This window comes from Canis lupus, chromosome 9 (genome assembly GCF_003254725.2).
Source record: "Canis lupus dingo isolate Sandy chromosome 9, ASM325472v2, whole genome shotgun sequence".
Lineage (NCBI taxonomy): Eukaryota > Metazoa > Chordata > Mammalia > Carnivora > Canidae > Canis > Canis lupus.
The window spans coordinates 50,255,724-50,275,246 of record NC_064251.1 but is presented as its reverse complement, the minus strand read 5'-3'; the positions used below and the strand labels follow the sequence as shown (position 1 = coordinate 50,275,246).

General features: G+C 57.3%; 3 protein-coding genes across 13 annotated transcripts in view; 1 reads left to right on the top strand and 2 right to left on the bottom strand.

The window, feature by feature from the left end:
* Positions 1-4,199, bottom strand: part of SEC16A (SEC16 homolog A, endoplasmic reticulum export factor) — a 33,601-nt gene extending 29,402 nt beyond the window's left edge. For 5 of the 11 annotated variants that reach the window (XM_025475819.3, XM_025475826.3, XM_035720440.2 and 2 more), the window contains exon 1: positions 3,646-3,829. The gene's annotated coding sequence lies outside the window, so the exon portion shown is untranslated. Of the gene's footprint in view, positions 1-57; positions 243-3,645; positions 3,831-4,059 lie in introns of those variants that run through there. The other 6 variants (XM_025475824.3, XM_025475825.3, XM_025475827.3 and 3 more) reach the window with 4 other exon arrangements.
* Positions 4,200-4,331: 132 nt separating this feature from the next.
* LOC112677446 (uncharacterized) lies at positions 4,332-6,200 on the top strand. The gene is made up of 2 exons (XM_025475830.3): positions 4,332-4,652; positions 5,144-6,200. The coding sequence occupies exons 1-2, from the start codon at positions 4,339-4,341 to the stop codon at positions 5,292-5,294; spliced, it is 465 nt and encodes a 154-aa protein (XP_025331615.3). The 5' UTR covers positions 4,332-4,338; the 3' UTR covers positions 5,295-6,200.
* Positions 6,201-12,197: 5,997 nt separating this feature from the next.
* The window catches only part of NOTCH1 (notch receptor 1), a 43,555-nt gene continuing 36,229 nt past the window's right edge, over positions 12,198-19,523 (bottom strand). Inside the window, exons 28-34 of the mRNA XM_025475818.3 lie at positions 19,186-19,402; positions 18,930-19,017; positions 18,674-18,839; positions 17,861-18,156; positions 16,555-16,702; positions 16,370-16,467; positions 12,198-15,457 (exon numbers count right to left, since the gene is read on the bottom strand). Of these exons, the coding sequence (XP_025331603.1) occupies positions 13,910-15,457; positions 16,370-16,467; positions 16,555-16,702; positions 17,861-18,156; positions 18,674-18,839; positions 18,930-19,017; positions 19,186-19,402 (2,561 nt within the window). The 3' untranslated portion in view covers positions 12,198-13,909. The remainder of the gene's footprint in view (positions 15,458-16,369; positions 16,468-16,554; positions 16,703-17,860; positions 18,157-18,673; positions 18,840-18,929; positions 19,018-19,185; positions 19,403-19,523) is intronic.

Genomic DNA, 19,523 nt, shown 5'->3' with positions numbered 1-19,523 from the left:
CTTCACACAAGTCACTACCTTCTCTGGGGTTGTTTCAGAGCCCTGCTGAATACCCACCTGGAATGCCTGATGCCTCTGTGATGCCCCCACCACATGGACACAGATGAAGCACAACCTAACTGCTGGTCTGATTTACTACCAGCTACACTGATCTCTCCTGTTAATTATCACCAGATCCAGAAACAGCCAACTCCTCGCTTAAGATTACATATCATACTTCTCATACAAGTTAATGTTCAATCCTGAAATGAAAACGAAAGTTTAAAATTTCCGTTTCCAGTGTAACGAAATAGCATTATAAAGTACAGAGTAAAGAAGTTGCAAAATCGGAAATACATAGAAATACCTCTTATGACCCCTTGTAAAAGATCTTATTTTCTGCACTGTGACTGGTTGAACGCCACTAGCAGGTGCCCCTGACTGCTAGAGCTACAACTATACTCGGAATGAAAACCCCAAGTAAACTTAAAGCAACTTTAAAGCTGACCAAATGGGGACCTCTGGGTGGCTCAGTGGTTGAACATCTGCCTTCGGCTCAGGTCATGATCCCGGGGTCCTGGGATTGAGTCCCCCATCGGGCTCCCCACAGGGAGCCTGCCTCTCCCTCTGCCTATGTTTCTGCCTCTCTCTGTGTGTTTCTCATGAATAAATAAAATCTTAAAAAAAAAAAAAAGAGTCCTGACCAAATGACTTGATTCAAAGATTTTCAATAATAGAATGCCAACAAACTTTAGAGACAACCAAAGGGGCAAAAATCATCTTTACAGTGTCTTTTGTTGCTGGTCCTAGGGGTGGGTTTATCTAAATAAGATACATTAAGTATAATTTTAAATAGTTAACCTGTACTTCTAAGACAAGAACCCAGGTACTGTCTCTTTACAAAGTTCTTTTCTATGTGGAACTTCTTCCTCCAGTACCATCCTCACAAACAACCAGGGTTAAGTCTAGCCAATCACCGGGAAAAGTAAACACCAGAGGGAGAAATCATAGAAGGACTCCAGAGTTTAACCCACACATTTCTGCAGATGTACGATGTTTTTGCTCTTGGAAATCTGATAATCAGATACAAGAACACATTTATGAATGTGTTTTTAAGTAAAGCTACTTACAAAAGAAAGCTTCTATGCCTCTCTGGAAACTCAGGTGCTTGGAATCTATTAATTCACTACCATTACTGCCCACACATGCTCTGTCCTAAGCCAACAGGGAACCCCTTCTGATGGATGAGCATTTCAAAACTCACTCAAACTTAATGGACCATATTAGGAATTGCATCGGATATCTCACCAGGTTACAAACTGCCATTTCAAAACAAAGAATGTTTACAGCTCAGCTGGACTGACAGTAGAACAAGCAGAGCCTCCTCTTATCTGTGAAACTGAGGCACCCAGGACGCCCTCCAAGACACAACTTCCTCCTGTAAGGCTTCAGCAGAGGACCCTCAACCATCTTAAACACATTGAAAAAAGAAAAACCCCACATAGCAGAGGTCCAGGGGGTGTGACAGAGCAGAGGTGTGACAGGAGAGCAGGGCTGGGTGTCCAGCTGAATGGCCCCAGGGAACACCACTTGTCTTTCTGGGACCCAGCCTCTTCATCTGTGAAGTGAAAGAAGCAATATGACCATTTCTAAGGTTCCTTCTGGGTTTCATCTTACAAAATTCTATTCACAGTAGGTTCTGGGATGCCTTAATGCCTGCTGCTTTTTAACAGGGAAATGTTATCAAAGAGTAAATTTCACAGGTTTATACTTAAATGTTTTCCTTGAAGAAACTTTCTTTAAAAACTATTTTCTCAGGGATCCCTGGGTGGTTCGGCAGCTTAGCACCGCCTTCAGCTAGGGCGTGATCTTGGAGTCCCAGGATCGAGTCCCACATCGGGTTCCCTGCATGGAGCCTGCTTCTTCCTCTGCCTGTGTCTCTGCCTGTGTCTCATGAATAAAAAAGAAAGAAAAACCTTTAAACAAAACAAAACAAAACACAACTATTTTCTCAACTCCTAGACTAAGAACCAGTTTTTAGGCAAATGCTATTACTTCCCTATAAAGTAAAATCCCCTTCTCTCCCTCTCCCATAATTGAGAGCTTTTTGGCAATATGTCAATTTCATTCAGAACAATCTTGAACAGGAACATTATTCTTTTGTTCCTTTCCTCAATTCATAAACAGAAAAACTGCCTAATATTTCTCTCCTGACCCTAGGAGCTTAATTCCAGCCCGGAAGTCATCCTGTATCCCCAAGTCATTTAACAAAAAACAAAAGCAAACAAAAGCATTATCTTAGAGAAACCAGTTGTGTTTCTTAAAGATGCATTACTCATAAACGTAGCCCTTCAAGTAGACTGCCTTGTATCTCCGTGAAATACTTAAGCACAACCTATTTCCAATACACAGTCCTGACTGTAGAACTGAAACATTCGAGCTATGAGCGTATAAAACCAACAGGAGCACCAGAAAGCACCCAAGAGTCTATCTACCCTTTGCCTACAATCTCCCTCACAGTGACCGTGAGTGTGACATCCCTGTCAGACTATGGGACACTTCACCCAAAGACACCATAAACTCCAGCTTTTCTAAATACACAATCAAACACATTTACATGTTAAACAACAAGAAAGGGGAGTCTAAACACTGCTAAAAGTGACAAAAGATCCTAAGGGATGCACTGACATTCAGGGAAGAGCTTTACAGAAGCAAGGCTTCATTAAAATCGACACTCTACCCTTAAGAAAGTTCTGCATAGGATTTTGGGACTTACTGCTATTTAGGGTGAAGGAATCACAGGAACAAGAAAGCCGCACTATTGTGCCTCTTGCCTTATCTTTGCAAGATGACACCACCCAGAACCCTAAGAAGAGGCATGGAAGAAAACAAACACAAAACTGCAGGGAGCCTGGCTGTGCTGAAACTTGCAAAAGTATCTCTGGAGGAGCAACTGTCTGTAACCTGGTTTGCTCCTTGCCCTACCTGGAGTGGGAATAGTGGCTCTGGCGAAGAACACCTGCACACATGTATCTAACACAGAATCTTAAGCAGATCATGCCCAATCCCTAAGCCATGTAAAAGTGTTTACAGGTGAAGCAGCAAAAACCGATTTTAAATAGCTGTGGTGTGCCCTGACGCTGGACTGTGATACTTCTGCCACGAGAAACCTACTGAGTTCATTACTCTCGCTCTAGCCCTTAATATGTAAAGCAAGTGGCCGACCTCCGACCTCCGCTGCAGCATCTCGGTCACTCCGCCACGAAATTACCAACAGGCAACAACAATGCGACTCTCTCAGCAGCTCGGCTCAGAACAAATCTCCCAACCAACGGGGACTAAACTACTTCCGAAGCTTCCGAGCAAAGGACACGCACAACTGTGAGGCAAATTTCGTACACGTTTGTGCTCTCTGAAAAGTTGCAGATCTGGTCTATCCTCCACCCCTTCCAACACAACCCTCCAACCAGGCCGCCGGGGCTGAGCCCGACGGGCACCTGCCACATAGTCGGCCATGCCTGCGGGGTCCACGTCAGTCAGTCTGGTCCCCACCCGCAGGTCCCCACCGGCCCCCGGGCCGACCCCTGGCGGCCCCCGGAGACGCGCCGTCCACCCGGGGCTGGGCCCGGCCCGGCCGCTCCCCGCCCGCCCGGCCCTAACCCTCACCGGCGCGCCACAGGGCGCCCGAGGCTCCCTCCTGGCCCCTCCGCGACCCCTGGGCCAACCCCTCAGGAGCCGCGGGTGGAAGCCGGCCCGGCTGTGGCGACGAGCATAGACCCGGCAGCCGCAGCAGCCATCTTGGCACATCCGGCTCCGGCCGCCGCGCCGCCGACGTGTCCGACCACGACGTCAGCGCGCGCCACGCCCGCCCACCACGCCCATCGGCCCCGCCCATCGCAGCTGCCCCGTGACGCTACGCCCGGCACGCTAGCTCCGCCCCCTCCCCCGCCGACCATCCATTCGTCCGCCCCGTTGACCCGGCCCCCCGCTTGCGGCCAATCTCTCGGCGTTCATCCCTTCGTCCCGCCCCCTTGGCCTCGCCCCTCAGCCCCGCCCCCCCGTGACCCGCCCTTCGCCCACCTTTCGGGCGGGGCGCGCGGCGGGCTACCCGGAGACGCCCCCGTCACGCCAGCTCTTCCTCTCAGTCTTTCCTTGTCTTAGGACGGGAGAACAGTCGGGCTCTTCGGTCAGACCCAAGTGAGGGTCTAGTCTTGATCGGCCGAAGCCAGCGGGCGCACCCACCGAGATCGGCTACTCGGCGACGCCGAGAACCCGAGCGGCGCCCTGGCGCAGGCGCGACCCTCCCATTCTGCCGTTGGACTTCCTCCAAGGCTGGAGACGGGCGGAAGGCGACTGCGCATGCGCCGGCCGCCGCGGCGGACTGCGCCTGTGCACCGCGCGGCGGCTTTCCAGTTGCCTGGTTACGGCCAGCTGCGGCTCAGGGTTCCGGTTCTGCCCGGGAAGTTTGTTTCGGTCCGCGCCCGGCCCTCGGGAAACAGACCCCTGGGAGCCGTCCAGGGGGCAGGCCCCGGCCCGGGCTACGCCGCCCCGCCCCCTCCCCTGCGCGGCCGCTACCGCGGCGCACGGCCCGCCGCGTCCGTCGATGCCCCGGGTCCCCAAGCCGCGGGGACGAAAGCCAGGGCTGCGTGCGGCCTTCCGCAGCCGTTGAGCGGGTACGGGACAGGCGGGGACAGGCGCGCGGGGTACCGCCGCGCTCAGCCTCCTGCTCCTTCCCGGGGAGGGTCTTCGGGACCGGGGTGCTGCCGTGTATACCCTCATTTCCCCCTGAGAAAGGAGGTTCAGAAGGTGGGGAAGCTTCCAGCCAGCAGGGCCGGCCCACTCACCTGCACCCCTGCCTGGCAAGGCGCGACCTGCCCCCACGTGCCCCAGCTCCTTCCGGGGTGGGGGGGGGCGTCCGATTGCATAGCCCCGCGAGGCCGAGCTCCCAGCAGCGACCAGTGCGGGCAGCGGGCGCCGAGGCCTGCTGGGGTGGGCGGGCTCCCTGCTCACCTGTGGGACGCGAGCCTGGGGAGAAGGAAGGAGTGTGGCTCAGCTACCTGTTTGCTCTGACTCTGGCAGGGAGCAGCCACGCTGTCAGGGGGTGCGGGAGGAGGTTCAGCCCATCTGACGTGGCCACTCTGCTAAACTAACATTTGCCTTGCAGAAATCAAGGTCCCAACCTATTTCAACACAGTGAGAGATCGTGTGCTGGAACTCGGCCCCGGACCCTGCCGCCCTTGATTCACTTCCTCCTGCGGTCACTTTGTTCCAACAATCCGCTCCACAGAGACAGAAGTCACTGTGAACCCCCCTGAAAGGAGGAAGCAGAGGCAAAGGTGCAGGGGCCCATCCCCACCTCCCCACTGCTAGGCCTCTGGAATGGAGGCCCTTGGGTCCTTGGCTGTTCGGAGCCTGGTGTGCAGGAGAAGGGTCTAGGCCCCCAGCGGAGCCAGAGGTGGTGGAGGCTGGGCTCTGAGTCGCAGGTCCTCCACTTTAAGCTTCCTTGCCCTCCCTTACCATCGTGGCCTCATCAGCCTAGAGTCCAGGCGGGGTGGAGCACCTAAACAACATGCTGTTGATGCATGCACCAGAACAGCAGGCATGAGCTTGACTGTCCTGGGCCAGTCAGGGGCAAATGGGCATAGGGTGACTCTGGCTGAAGAGCACATGAGGCCTGTGCAGGGGGGCGAAGGGTGCACTGCCACGACAGCTGCTGCTGTGCCTGAGGAGTCATCCATCCCTTTACCTGCAGCATGTCCCTCTCCTTTCTTTTTGTCCTCCCTGGCTGGTGGAGGCTGCATACAAATGCCGCCACCTCCCTGAAACCCGCCTACAGGGGCTAGAGTCAGCCTCTTTCCTGAGGGCAAAGTTATTAGTTGCTCATGCAAAGTTCCGTAACCAGAGCTGTAGTCCTGTGACCCAGAGCACCCGGACACAGGGCTACGTACTTCCAGGACAATGGACAGAGGCTGTGCCAGGGAGCAGGGCTGTCCTTTCCAGCATCATGGCAGTCTGTCACGCTGCATTTTCAACAGCACAATCGTCAGCCCCTCCCAGTAGCCTGCACTGTCCAAAGATGGCTGCCACTGGGCACCTGCAAGGGAGGCCGGGCTGAGCAGAGGTGGGATCTTAGCAGCATTAGAGGCCAGAGTGCCAAGAATGTCAACTAGCCCACTGATAGCTTTCTTTAAAAAAAAAAAAAAAAAAAAAAAGATTCATTTATTTATGAGAGACACAGAAAAAGAGAAAGAGAGAGGCAGGGACACAGGCAGAGGGAAAAAAAGGCTCCATGCAAGGAGTCCAACATGGGACTCGATCCCAGGACTCCAGGATCATGCCCTGGGCCCAAGGCAGGCACCAAGCTGCTGAGCCACCCAGGGATCCCCTTCACTGGTAGCTTTCTATTGCATGTTGAAGTGGTGATATTTGGGGTATATTGAGTTAAATGTACTATTAAAATTTATTTCATCTGTTTCCCTTTTTTAATGGAGCTCATCAGAAGTTTAAAATTCCATACATGCTGGGCATATTGCCATTGGACAGCGCTGGCCTAGACAGCACATGGAGGGAGGGGGTCGGGGACCCCAGGCAGCGGCCCCAGCCTGGGGCTATAACTCCCTAGATTATGGATCTGACAACTGACCGTTTCGGTGACTGGAGAAGGAGCCCTCGGAGGGGTGGCCGCAGTCTCAGTGTCTGAGCCTCTGCCCCTTGCTTCCCCAGGGCATAAAGTAGCTGCAGTTGAGGGGTCTGCAAGTGGATGTTTATAGGACAGTCCTGCTCCACACTGGGCACTCCCCTGAGTCAAGCCTTCAGCCCTGGGTGCTGAGACTGGGGGCGTCGGAGGGGGCTTGCTTGATTCAGCCTGGAGAGAGCAAGGTGTGCCTCCATGCAACAGGACTGGCTGAATTGTCCAGGGAAAAAGTGCATTGGGGCCTCAGAGATGGAAAAAGCTGGCAGGGAGGGCTTCTGGAAGAGGAAGGAGGCCATATAGCTGAGGAGGTCCAAATGGAGAGGAGGGGCCGTCAGCTCCTTCAGGAGAGGGCAGGTCAGGGGGGCAGAGAGAGTGAGGTGTTCAAGCCTGTCCCGTGGCCCCTGTGCATCGGGCTCCCATGGTGTGGAGAGTTGTCGGTGGTGTGTGACCAGGCTGAATGTAAGGAGAGAGAGGTGCCTCCATGGAGCCAGCTGGGGTACAATCCAGCCCCCTGGGGCGCCTTTCGAGAGAAAATCCACACCCGGGCTGAGCTTGAAGAATGTCCCCACCATCAGCGTCCTCATTAGCTCTCATCTCCAGCACCTGCAAACATGCATGGCACCTGCAAGCCTCAGATAATTCTTTTTTTCCTTAAGCATTGAACCAAGTACTAAACATGTAAGGTGACACATAAGTGAGAGGAGTGTCCTAGAAGCACAGGAGGGATGCCATTTCCACGTGAGTCAGGCCACAGAGAATCAGAGCCACATGAGAAAGTGATTTGTATTTCATTAGCTGCCGCCAGGCCCTGGAAAAAAACCGAGACCTCTTTCACAAAACTGTACAGTCATTTGCTGAGCCCCTACTGCACGCCAGGCACCGCTAGGAGCTGGAACTGTGGCTGTGGGGCTGCTAGGCCGGCCCCTGCCCCAGGGACCGTGTACTCTGAGCAGCTGCCAATGCACCCAGTGGGGGTGGGGGGGGCATGGGAGCACCTGCAAGATCTGGATCCCACCTGCGGGTGACAGAGTAGAGCCCGGGACAGAGGAAAAGGAGCATTTGTGGCTGAAGCAAGCAGAAGCTTGTGTAGGAGCAGCAAGGGGCGGAAATCCTTAGGTGGGTGGTGGCATCAGGCGGTTATGCGTTGCCCAGGGCTCTGCAGGCCCTGCACTAGATTTCTGAGGGCAAGGAAGCTCTTGGGAGCTCCCACCAGGAATGACATGGTCAGTTTGGCCTCCCTCTGGCTCTGGCAGGGCGCTAACAAGACCCGGGAGCCCAGGAGGGGGCCTTGGGGCCCCAGGGGAGCAGTCAGGCTGCTAGACCAGACTGGCAGGGAGAGCTGAGCCTCGGTGACTCAGATGCCAGCGGCATCTGCAGCCACCCCACCACCACCACATCAGCCAAAGTAACAGGAGGGCGTGAGCCCTGAGCATGGACTCATCCGCAAGCATGGGGGCTTGCGGATTGGGAAGGCAGAAAGGCCACGGTGGAGCACCAAGTGCCAGGCTGGCTGCAGCACTGACTCCTGGGCGTCCGAGTTCCCGTCTGGAAAGTGTGTGACCAAGCCACAGAGGCCCCTTGAGTGGTTGTGAGAACGTGGACCAGGGAGCCATACCACCCTGGCTCAAATGGGTGCACCTGGGGAAGCGGGCCTGTCTCTTTGAGCCTCAGCCTCCCCATCTGTAAAACGGGACAATAACACCAATAACACGGTGACTGGGCGACCTTGAGACAGTTGTGAACTGCAGGTGTGAATGATGGAAATCCCCGCGGGAGCACCTGCTGGCCGAGGGGGCACTGGCAGGAACCTGCCAGCAGGGGGGGTAGAGAGCCGCCTCCCATTGGAGACCCGGTCTGGGGACTTCGGGCTTCAGAGGCTCCTGCAGGATCTGGGCCTTGGCTGCAGGATCAAAGATTCGGGCTTCCCCCCCAACACCCCCAGACTGGGGCCCTTTACAGGGGGAGTATTTCCGGACTCCTTACACCCCTGGACAGCAGGCGTTGTTCTGTTCACACAACAGGTGCTCCATAAATCCTCCAAGTTGAGCTCGATGCTGCCACAGAGGCAGGGAACGTGTGTTTTTCAAGCTGTGTGCTCAGTGGTTTCATCCTCACAGCCCAGGGGCTGGGAATTGTTTCTTTTCCATAAAGAATACCTATAATGCGCATTGCCCTGCATCACCTTCACCAGGTGTGGCCAGCAGCCTTCCCTTTTCTCCACCGGAAGACAAGGAAACAGGGCAAAGAGCAAGTCACTTATGTAAGGTTATACCTTTCGATGGCTCAGGTTTTATTTTATTTTATTATTTAAAGATTTTATTTATTTATTCATGAGAGACACAGGCAGAGACACAGGCAGAGGGAGAAGCAGGCTTCATGCAGGGAACCCCGATACAGAACTCGATCCCAGGACCCCAGGATCAGGCCCTGGGCTGAAGGCAGATGCTCAGCCGCTGAGCCACCCAGGCGGCCTGTCAATTACAGGTTGAGATGCTAATGTTCCAGATATATTGGATTATCTAAAACATATAAGCTTTTTCTTGTTTCTTTTCACTTTTTTAAAATGTGGCTACTGAGATGTTTAGCACTGCGTTTGTGGCTTGTGTCACACTTGTTACACTTTCGCTGGAAGGTGCAGCTCTGAATCACCCCTCGAGGTGCTGAACAAAGTTATCCCCCTCCCCCGCCCTGTCCCTCCACCCAGTTCAAACAAGTTGTCCCGAAGGAAGGAAGCCCAGGGGTGGGGGGAACTGGGCCTGCAGCTCTGCTGTAGGTGTCATGTGCTTTGTGTTGCTGGGCCCAAGTCTCCAGAGGAGGGACGGGGGCTCTGGGTATGTGCCTGGCCAGCCGGCTGGGGCTGCTGGGGCTGCTAGGGCCCCTGGGGAATGGCTCTGGCACCTGGAGGTGAGACCCAGCACCCTTGGCTGGTCGGCTAGGGCTGCCTTAACCAAGCCCCACAGACTGGGTGGCTCAACAGAAACTAATTCCCTCACATCCGGGAGGCTGGACATTTGAGCAGGGCAGGCCTGGTTCCTCCCAAGGCCTCCCTCCCGCGTTTGCAGATGGCCATGTCCTCCCGCAACCCACCTGGTGGCCCCCGTGTGTGTGTCTGTGTTCTTTTTTTATAAGGACAGCCGTCAGGCTGGATTGGGATGTACTCCCAGCCTCCCGTTACCCTGATTAGCACTATAGACACCACGTCTCCCAATAAGCCACATCCCAAGGTCCTGGGACCTCAGGTCTCAAAACAGAAATTCTGGGGGGAGGGGACACAATTCAGCTGGAACAGGCCCCCTAAGTCAGGGGGAGGCCTGTGGTGTCTAGTGGGGCCTCCTAGGGGTGGGGACTGGCTGAGCCCGCCAGCCCAGGGCATACATTGAGGAACCACAGGGCAGAGGGACCACAGGGCAGAGGGAGAGCCTGACGGTGGTGGGGACTCTGCAGCCAGGGCAGGGGAGCAGCTCTGGGCCCCAGGGGACACTGGCTGGGAGTCTCAGAGCCAGGTGGGTGGGGACAAGTCCCTGAGGGGCGGACTGCAGGGCAGGACAGAGCACATGGCCAGAGGCTGGCGGCCCCCAGGACCTTGTCCGCTGGGACACAGGCAGGGCTCCCCACTCTGCGCTCCGTGTGAGCTGGAGCAGGGTGATGCTCTGAGGGCTCCGTTCTCTTCTGTGGGCTTCCATCCAGCTGTCAAGGGCTCTGGTGACTCTGGGGACTCCCGAGGCCCACCCTGCTGCGTTGGGGGATCCCACCACCTAGATGAGCCTCTTGGAACTGCAAACACTGCTGGGACTTGGTTGTTTCTTCTAAAACAGTAACTGAGCTAAAACTGAAGTCGTCATTATTGGAGCGAGCATGCCCGTCTCAATATGCTCAGCCTGCTATGCAGCCAGCACCCCTGGGGGACCCTGCCTTCCGAGGCACCATAGGCACCCCCACCCTGCTTCCTACCTCTCTGGGCTCCCCCATTCTGCACGTTCATACCAATGGAGCCATATGTGACGAGGCCTCCATGTCAGGCTCCTGGCACCCAGCATCACATGTTTGGGGTTTGCTGTACCCTTGTGCTAGGCCTCCGTTCCTTTTTGGGGCTACATCATACCCCATCGTGTGCACTTGGTCTGGGTTCTCCAGACAAACAGAACTGAAAGACTGCACATGTGTATAAAGAGGCCTATGATCAGGACTGGGCTTGTAAGATTACAGAGGCTGGTAAGTCCCAGGGTGTGTGGTCAACAGGCCAGAGCCTGGGACAAGTGATGTCAAAGGCTCCTGCCTGAGTCTGAAGGCACACAAGCCAGGAAAGCTAACGGTTCGGTTTCCATCTGAGAGTCCTCAGGCTTGAGACCCAGGAAAGAGCTGATACTTCCATCCGTGCTCAAGAGCAGCTCTGTTCCGGGGCCAAGGGTGAGGCAGGAGGGCTTCCCTCTGTCTCTTTGTTCTAGTATGGTCATCAACTGATCGGATGAGGCCCACCCACGCTGCAGAGGGCTTCAAGTAACTCCATCCACTGATCCGAATGTTAGTCTAATCCACAAACAAAAGGCCAAAAGGCTCAGCCAAGGGGACACATGAAATGAACCATCACATGTGATCCACACATCAGCTGTTGGGCATTGGGGCTATTCCCACCTCCTGGCTGTTATGGATAGTGCCGCAGTGAACAAGTGCATGTGGGAACTTGTTTGCGCCATTTTCACTTCTTTTGGCCACCTAGATGTGGCATCTCGGGTGCTGGGAGTTCTTGGGGCAGATTTCAGACTGGCTCTGCTCCCTCCATACACAAAAGTCGGGCCATGTACCCTATTCCACATCCTGGAACCTCTCATCTGGTCTACACAGCCCAGGGCCTGACACGGGGCCAGGGCAGGGGTAAGTGGGGAGGGGAAGGAAGCCTCCAAACTCAGCAAGGAACTTAGGATCACACCTGTGCTTGGGTCTCCTGGGCCCACAGGGCAGGGGTCGTAGTAGGGGCCATCCGACGTTCCCTCCCTCAGTTAATCTGGCTGGAATCTGCCAGCTGGGATGTGGCCAGGTAGAGATAAAGGCACAGGTAGGAGGGAGAAGGGGGCCCTGCAGGTGCCTGGCAGCCTGTGTCTGACAGCCGTCAGCAGCTCCTCGGCCTTACATGACCTTCCCCACCACGGTCACCCCTGTAGCTCCCCCCCCCCGCCCCCGCAGGGCTCCCCAGGTTGGGCAGGTGGTGCCCTGCCCCTCTGACGGACAGGAGCCCCCTGCCTTGGGGCTGTGTGTGCCTTGCGGCTGCGTGTGCCTTGGGACTGCTTTAGCTGCCACGTCCCTGGCCCTCTGCACAGGATGGGGCCAGGCCCACACAGTTGCAGAGACGCCTGCAGAACTCCTGGAGATGGCTTGTCCCCAGCATCCCCAGGGGCCAGGGCCAGGTGGTCTCCATCACTGCGCATCAGAAGGGGCAGAAGAATTGCTGTTTCCCTCCTAATAGAGCGGCCTGCCCACCCGCCCACCCGCCTGGCCTCCAAGGAAGGGAGCAGATGCCACAACCAGATTTAGCAAAATTGGGATGACCATCAGCATTACTTTTATTGCAAATCAGTTAACAAAAAAAAAAAAAAAAAATGAAAAAAAAATACAGCATTTTCATCACCTACAGTTTTGCACTTAGATAACTTTTTAAAAAAGTTTCCTTTTTCCTGTAAACTACACTCTATTTTTACAAAACACAGTAAGAATCAACATCTCAGGGCATGTCTGAGGTCATGCCCACTAGGGATGGCACACGACACTGCCCCTTGGCAAGGCCGGAGAGGCTGCCTGGCGGAGGCAGCAGGGAGGCCTTCCCTGGGTTTGCTCTCAGGAGCTACGGTCCCGGCGGCTGCAGGTCAGGCCGCCAGACCTGGTGGTGAGCAGAGCCATGTTCTGACATCCCTCATCAGCATGACCCCGGACACACCTGTTCATTCAGATTTTTTAAACAAAATCCACCTTTAAAAATGTATTTACAGACGTTTACTTTGCCACAGGCTTATACTTGATATTGCAAGAATCTGCTCCTTCCCCGGGCACACGCACCCCTCTCCAGACCAGGAGGAGTGGCCCCGGAGCTGGCTCCCGTGACCCTGGAGCTGTGTCAGGCCTTGGGATGAGCTGTCTCTGCAAACCGAGGCTGGACACAGCCACAGCGCTGGGAAGTCTCCCATGAGGACGAGGCCGAGAGCTGTTCGCTCTGCGAGCTGAACCCAGGCCAGGGGGTAGCAGCTGATCTTTCGTGGGGTCTAGTGAGGTGCCGGCGTCTCCAACAGGGTGGTCCAGGCAGTGTCTTTCCCCAGAAAAGGATTCTCCCACATGGCATCCCCGGGGGTCAGGGGGCAAGGTGGGTGCCTCACGGAGACCTGACTCCTCACTCTTACACAATGCTTACATATCAAGGCCAGGGTGGGGGGCAGAGGAGCTTGTAAAAGAAACAGGAACTCACAAGACCAATCCACAACTATGTAATACTGAACCTGAAACAAAGATTCATGATCGGTACCATGAAATGTGCTCGCGGGACACCCCAAGAACACATCTTTAAAAGCACGTTTTCAGAAAAATCGTTAAAGAAACCACATCATTTTATATTTCACACTCCTGGTTTAAACGCGAATTAATCCACATGCTAAAGGTGAGGTGAAGGTTCTGTCTTATTTGCATCTAGATGCGTCTCCTCCCACAAAGTAGGTGACAGGTGATGCCAGCAGGAGGCTCAGGACCAGGCGTGGGGTCGGGGGAGGGGTTGCGGGGGGGCACGCGGGGACAGGGCCTCAGCCCCCGGTCACCCTGGCACCTTTCTGGACAATGCGGGTTCAAACCTCCCTTCCCCGACATCATTCTTTTGGATTTTGAAGGAAAAACAAAATCAATAAATAAGTGGCATTTATAAATCATGAATCTTTGTTCATATTTTACAAACACGTAACAATATCATAAGTAGTAAAATCTCGGCTGAGCACTAGTTTATTTTCTCAGAACAGATAAAAATTGTTACCTGGAGCCATAGAAAACATTAAGTATAAATAAAAAAGGCAGTGTTTCCTCGGAAAATAAAAGTACATAAATAAATACTAAAAAAAAATTAAAATCCTTGTCCTTTTATTTTGTATAAAAACATGTTTCTTAAGAAAAAGCCCCTTCGGTCCATCCCGGTGTCTGCGGTGCGCACGCAAACGCCCCAGCAGGGCTTGGGAAAGGAAGCCAGGGTCCCACCGGGGTGCTGGCTGTTTACTTGAGCGTCTCCGGAATGTGGGCGATGTGGGACTGAGTGCTGGTGGGCGGGCTAGAGATGCCCTCCGACCAGTCAGAGACGTGGGAATGTGGCGACGAGCTGGACCACTGGTCCGGGGACTCAGGGGACGGGGTGAGGAAGGGGTGCTCGGGAACCTGCAGCTGGTGGCTGGGGGTGTTGTCCGCAGGGGAGGAGGAGTAGCTGTGCTGTGAGGGCGGGGTCAGGAACTGGGCGGTGGTCATGGCCGGGGCCAGTGCAGCAGGCAGTGCCGTGGGCAGGGCCTGGCTGTCCTGTGGCAGGATAGTGTGCACCGCCAGGCCACTGGCACCCAACGGCTGCACATCTGCCTGGCTCGGCTCTCCGCCCAGGAAGCTTCGGCCCACGTGGCCGCTGGCGGCCGAGCTCACCCCGAGGTGCGGCTGGGGTGGCTGGGGTGGTGGCGGCAGGCTCTGTGGCTGCTGGATAGTGGGTGGCTGCAGGCTCGGCGGCGGCTGCAGGCCGGGCTGCGGCATCTGTAAGTTCTGCTGCTGCTGCGGCACCTGCTGCAGTGGCTGGGTCTGTACCAGGTGAGGCTGGCTGGCCAGGCGAGTGTTGGGCAGGGCCTGGTAGCTCATCATGTGGGATAGGGCAGCGGTGGTGGGGAGGCCAGCGTGCAGTGGGCCCATCAGGCTGTGCTGGAGGCCAGGGGCCTGCGAGCTCAGGGGGCCCGGTGCCACGTTCCCTCGCAGTGGGTTGTACTGGTTTGGCACCAGGCCATTCTGGAGCCGGGACAGCCACTCACACTGGCCGTTCAAGGCCGTGGCCCCACCCATGGTGAAATTTACGGCCCCTCCGCCACTGCCACTAGTGCTGCCACTGCCGGTGCCCAGGACAGTGCCGGTGCTGGAGGCCACGGGCAGGTGGGAGAGCCGTGGCGGTCCCGCCTCGAAGGCCAGCCGGCCACCCCCAGCCAATGTGGCCATCTCAGGCTTGGCGGCCACGCTCAGGTGGCTGACACCTAGGTGGGCATCAGGCATGCCAGGCAGGTGGCCAAGAGGCACAGATGGGGATGGCTGGAATGGAGACGACAGCAGAGGTGGTGAGGCCACGTCTGACAGGTAGCCGTGGGGTGACTCCAGTGAGTCCACGGGTGACAGCACACTTGAGCTGTCCAGTAGGCAGGCCTTGCCGTCCTGGGATTTCTTTCTGCGTGCCTTGAGGTCCTTGGTCTCCTTGCCACCACAGGCCAGGCCCTTGGTGCTGGGCTTGCGGGCCTTCTTGCCCGGCACAGATGGCTTCAGGTTGCCCAGGTAGCCATTGGGGGAGCAGAGCGGGGGGGACAGTGTCGGCGTGCCGCCCAGGGCGGGGCCGTGCAGCTGGGGGCTGCGTACAAGGCTGTACTCATCCAGCAGCCGAACGATGTCATGGTGCATGCGCTCCTGCGCAATGTCGCGAGGTAGGCGGTCCATGTGGTCTGTGATATCCCGGTTGGCGAAGTGGTCCAGCAGCACCTTGGCGGTCTCATAGCTGCCCTCCCGAGCGGCCAGGAACAGGGGTGTCTCCTCCTGGGAACAGGCGAGGGGCAGGTGAGGGGGTCACCCACACCAATGCCCTGTCAGCAGAGGGACCGCACCGGAGAAGCAAGCTCATGTAGGCCCTTCCCCAACTTCACCATGACCTGACCAATTAAGTCTTACAAACGCCCTTAAGAGGAATCCCAGGAGACCTGCGCTGAGGCCGTCTGTGGGGTCTGTGTTCTAAGTGACTAGGTTTGACCTGTATGGGGGCACAGACCCCCCAGAATCTACAACCGTGGCCTCTCTCCCTCTCTCTCTCACCTCCATAACAGCTACAAACGGTGCAGCCGTTTCAGGGACTGGAGGATCCCTGAGGGGGCACCCTTGGGCACCAGGCTGAGAGGGTCCTGTCCCCAGATGGTCCCCAAGTGACCCTGATGCCTTAGCACCTCTCCTGAGTTACGATTTCCCTGTCTGCACAGAGGATACACCACGCATCCCTGTGAGGCTGCTGTGTGGGTGGCAGTGGGGAGCAGGTGGCCTGGTGGTGCCTTCCCAGCTCACACGAGGCACCGGCCATGGCCCAATGCCTTCCTGGCAATCCCCGCATCTCTGAGGCTCAGTCTCCCTAGCAGGATGGGGGGTCACATTGTGGGCACTCCACACCAAGGAGACCCAAGTGGGGTCAACACACACAGGGGTCAGCCACCAAGGAGCACCCTGTGCTAAGCACCCAGGGCCCAGGTTGGGAGTTGGGAAGGAAAGTTTCCTTGGCTTTGGGGATACACTGAGCAAGATGGTGACAGCTCCACACACAGGAACATGGCCTGGGCATCCCCCGAGTGCCAAGCCCCCACACCCACCAGGCTTGGGCTCCATCTGCGTCAACCCTTCCTGCCTGTTCTCAAACAGAAGGTGCTGTGAAAGGACTTGTAGCCTTGCCCCGGCCCGTAAGCCCACCTTGTTGTTCTGCATGTCTTTGTTGGCCCCATTCTTCAGCAGCACAATGGCAGCTTCCACGTTGTTCACAGCAGCGGCCCAGTGCAGGGCAGACTTGCCTGTAAGGGGAAGCCAAGGGTCAGTCAGGGTGGGCTGGCAGGGACAGCGGGCCCATCCTCCACACCCGGGGCCGCAGCCTGGCTTACCCAGATCATCCACAGCGTTGACATCAGCATGTGAGTTGATCAGGTCCTCCAGCATGCCCTCCACAGCCAGGCGGGCCGCCAGGATCAGTGGCGTCGTGCCGTCATGCATGCGGGCATCCAGGTCTGTGGCTCGATTCCGGATGAGGATCTAGACAATAGGAGACGGTCTCAGGCTTGGCAGATGTGTCCGAGGCTGCCGGCCCGGACACAGTGCCTGCGAACCCACCCGCAGCACAACAGAGCCTCTGTGAGTGGAGTCCTGGGAAGTGTGGATGACGCAAGGAGCGCAGGGAGGGCGGCACTCCACTGGCAATAGCTGGAGGGGCTGGGGTGCAAGCTGCACTGCCCACACACACCAGGCATTCGATCATCAGGCATGGCCTCATCCCATCCTTGCTGTGGGCCTGGCTGCCACCACCACCACCCAGGACAGAGGAGTTAAGTGTCTGCCCAACCACGGTGGGCAGAGCCATGCCAAGACCATGGACTCAGAACTCCTGAGCTGTGCTGTGTTCACCCAGGTTCAGAGAGAGCATGCAGTCCTTCAGATGCTGCTGCGCCCCAGGTCACCGATGGGAAGGACGGTCACCACCCACGGGTGGGTGACAAGGGCTGGCCTCACTCCCACTGAGAGCCCCCGGGATTCCCACATGTCTGTGTGCCAGAAGGGCTGTCAGAGCCAATACAGCCAGAGCCGTCCTCCGGGGGCTCGTTTACAGGTCCTCCCCCAGCCAGCCTCGCTTCCTTAGCTCCGCAGGCGAGTAACGCGTTAAAAATCATTACATTAGCAGCTTTGTGAGGGCTTTCCCCCAAATGGCGCCATGCCTTGCCTGTCTGTTCAGGGCAGGGCTGCCCAGAGCCTGGGAACTAGCTGGTGGTTTGCAAAGGGGGGGGAGGGTCTGTGCAGAGACAGAAACCCAAAACCCACACATCCAATTCCCTGAACCCACGCTACCCCCAGGCTCCCAGTGAGGCCAAAGCCTCAGGTCCACAGGGCCCCAAAACCCTCGCTGCCACAGGCTACGCCTCCAGCCATGGCTGAGCAAGGGGGCCGTGAGGAGCTACCACAGTGGGGCCAGGAGGCCTCTCACCCCCACGCCCTGCAGGCCTCCTGCACACCTGCCTCCAGCCTTCCTTGGAGCTGTGTGACTCAGAGCCACAGGTTCATGTGAAGCTACCAACCATCCCCGCTCAGGCTACACTTGATGTCAGGGCTCTGGCGCCCGTGAGCCCAGTCGCCAGCCAGACCAGGGGCAAAGTGGGTGGGCCAGGGGCTGGTGGAAGGGCACGTGCAGCAGCTGCCCACCTGGAAGACACCCTGTGCGTCAGCGGACACGGCCGCGTGTAGCGGGGTGCGGCCCATGTTGTCCTGGATGTTGGCATCTGCGCTGGCTTCCAACAGGCGCTTGGCCGCATCAGAGCGCGAGTAGCGGGCGGCCAGGTGCAGGGCGGTCTCGCCGGTGCGGTCTGTTTGGTTGTGCAGGCTGGCGCCCTGGTAGATGAAGTCGGAGATGACTGCTGGAGCGTCCTCTTCCTCCTCGCTGTTGCCCGTCTCTAGGCCTCCTCCACTGCAGGAGGCGATCATGAGGGGCGTGAAGCCATCTGTGTGAATGCAGGGGAGGGCTCGGTCAGGAGGGTGGGCCCCAGGCAGCGGCAGCAGCGGGGGTGTCCATGGTCTTGACTTGGTGGGCGGCCATGTGGATGCACAGCCCAGCCTGTGGCACCCTCTACCCACGGTGGGGCCACCAAAATCAACCTGAGCTTCCCAAGGGACAGAGCCAGTCCCGCTGCCAATTGGCTAGTGGGTGACGGTAGCCCTGCAGCCCCATGGCCTGACCTGCCTGAGACCTTCATCAGTAACCCATCCGGGAAAAGGTGATGTAAGCACCTCAGACGTTTCAGAAGGAATGAATCTGATGGGCAGAATGCCTTCCCCAGATGGAGCCAGCTAAGGTAAGGGAGGAGCATCTCCCGGGACATCCTGTCCTGAGAGTGCACCTTGCCTACCCAGTGCCCGGCCTCCAGCATACTGACCCCGGCAAGCTGCCGGATGAGGGTAACCCTGTCCCAAGAGCCTCTGGGGTGGGGGGCAGTGGCGGGTGGCTGGCTGTGCGCCTACCTGGCCCTCGGACATTGACGTCCATGCAGTCGGCATCGGCTTCACCCTGGGGTGGCGTGGGAGCCATGGCCGACACGCGCAGATCGGCAGCATCCAGGTGCTGCTGCGTCCACTGCCGGTGGTCTGTCTGGTCATCCAGGTCGGGAAGAACCACCGGTTCCTCGAACTAAGGAAGGGGTGAGCAGAGGGCCCATCACAGGGGGCCCAGGGCAGGGGTGGAGCCGCCCAGGGACGTCCAAGATCCCACCAGACTCACCCGGAACTTCTTAGCCTCCAGGTCCTCGTCACCCCACTCGTTCTGGTTGTCGTCCATGAGCGCGCCATCTGAGACATTCTTCAGGGGCCTGGGAGCAGGAGGGCGGGGGAGTGAGACCGAGCAGGGCTGCCCCCAGGGCCGGGGCTCAGGCAGCCGCCCAGTGCCCTTGGACCGAGCAAGGTGAGGCCTGTGGGTCTGCAGGGGACGGGACCCGTCTCCCCCAAGCCCCCCAGAGGCTGCGGTGGCGTCCACTAACTTGAGACCCACGGAGTCCTCGCCAAGGGGCTCCCGCCGCTTCTTCTTGCTGGCCTCTGACACCTTGAAGCCTTCAGGGAACCAGAGCTGTCCATGCTGCCGCCGGCGCTTGCGGGACAGCAGCACCCCGCAGCCCACGAAGAAGAGCAACACGAAGGCGGCCACGGCCACGTACATGAAGTGCAGCTGCGGGGGCGGGGGCAGCTCCACGGTCTCACCTGTGGGTGCCCAGATATCAGGCGGCAGCTCCACGGCAGGCCGGCAGCCGGGGGGCAGCGGACTGGCTCCGCGGCTGGGTGCCTCCTCACCCGCTCTCCTCCACCCCGCCCCCCAAAATAA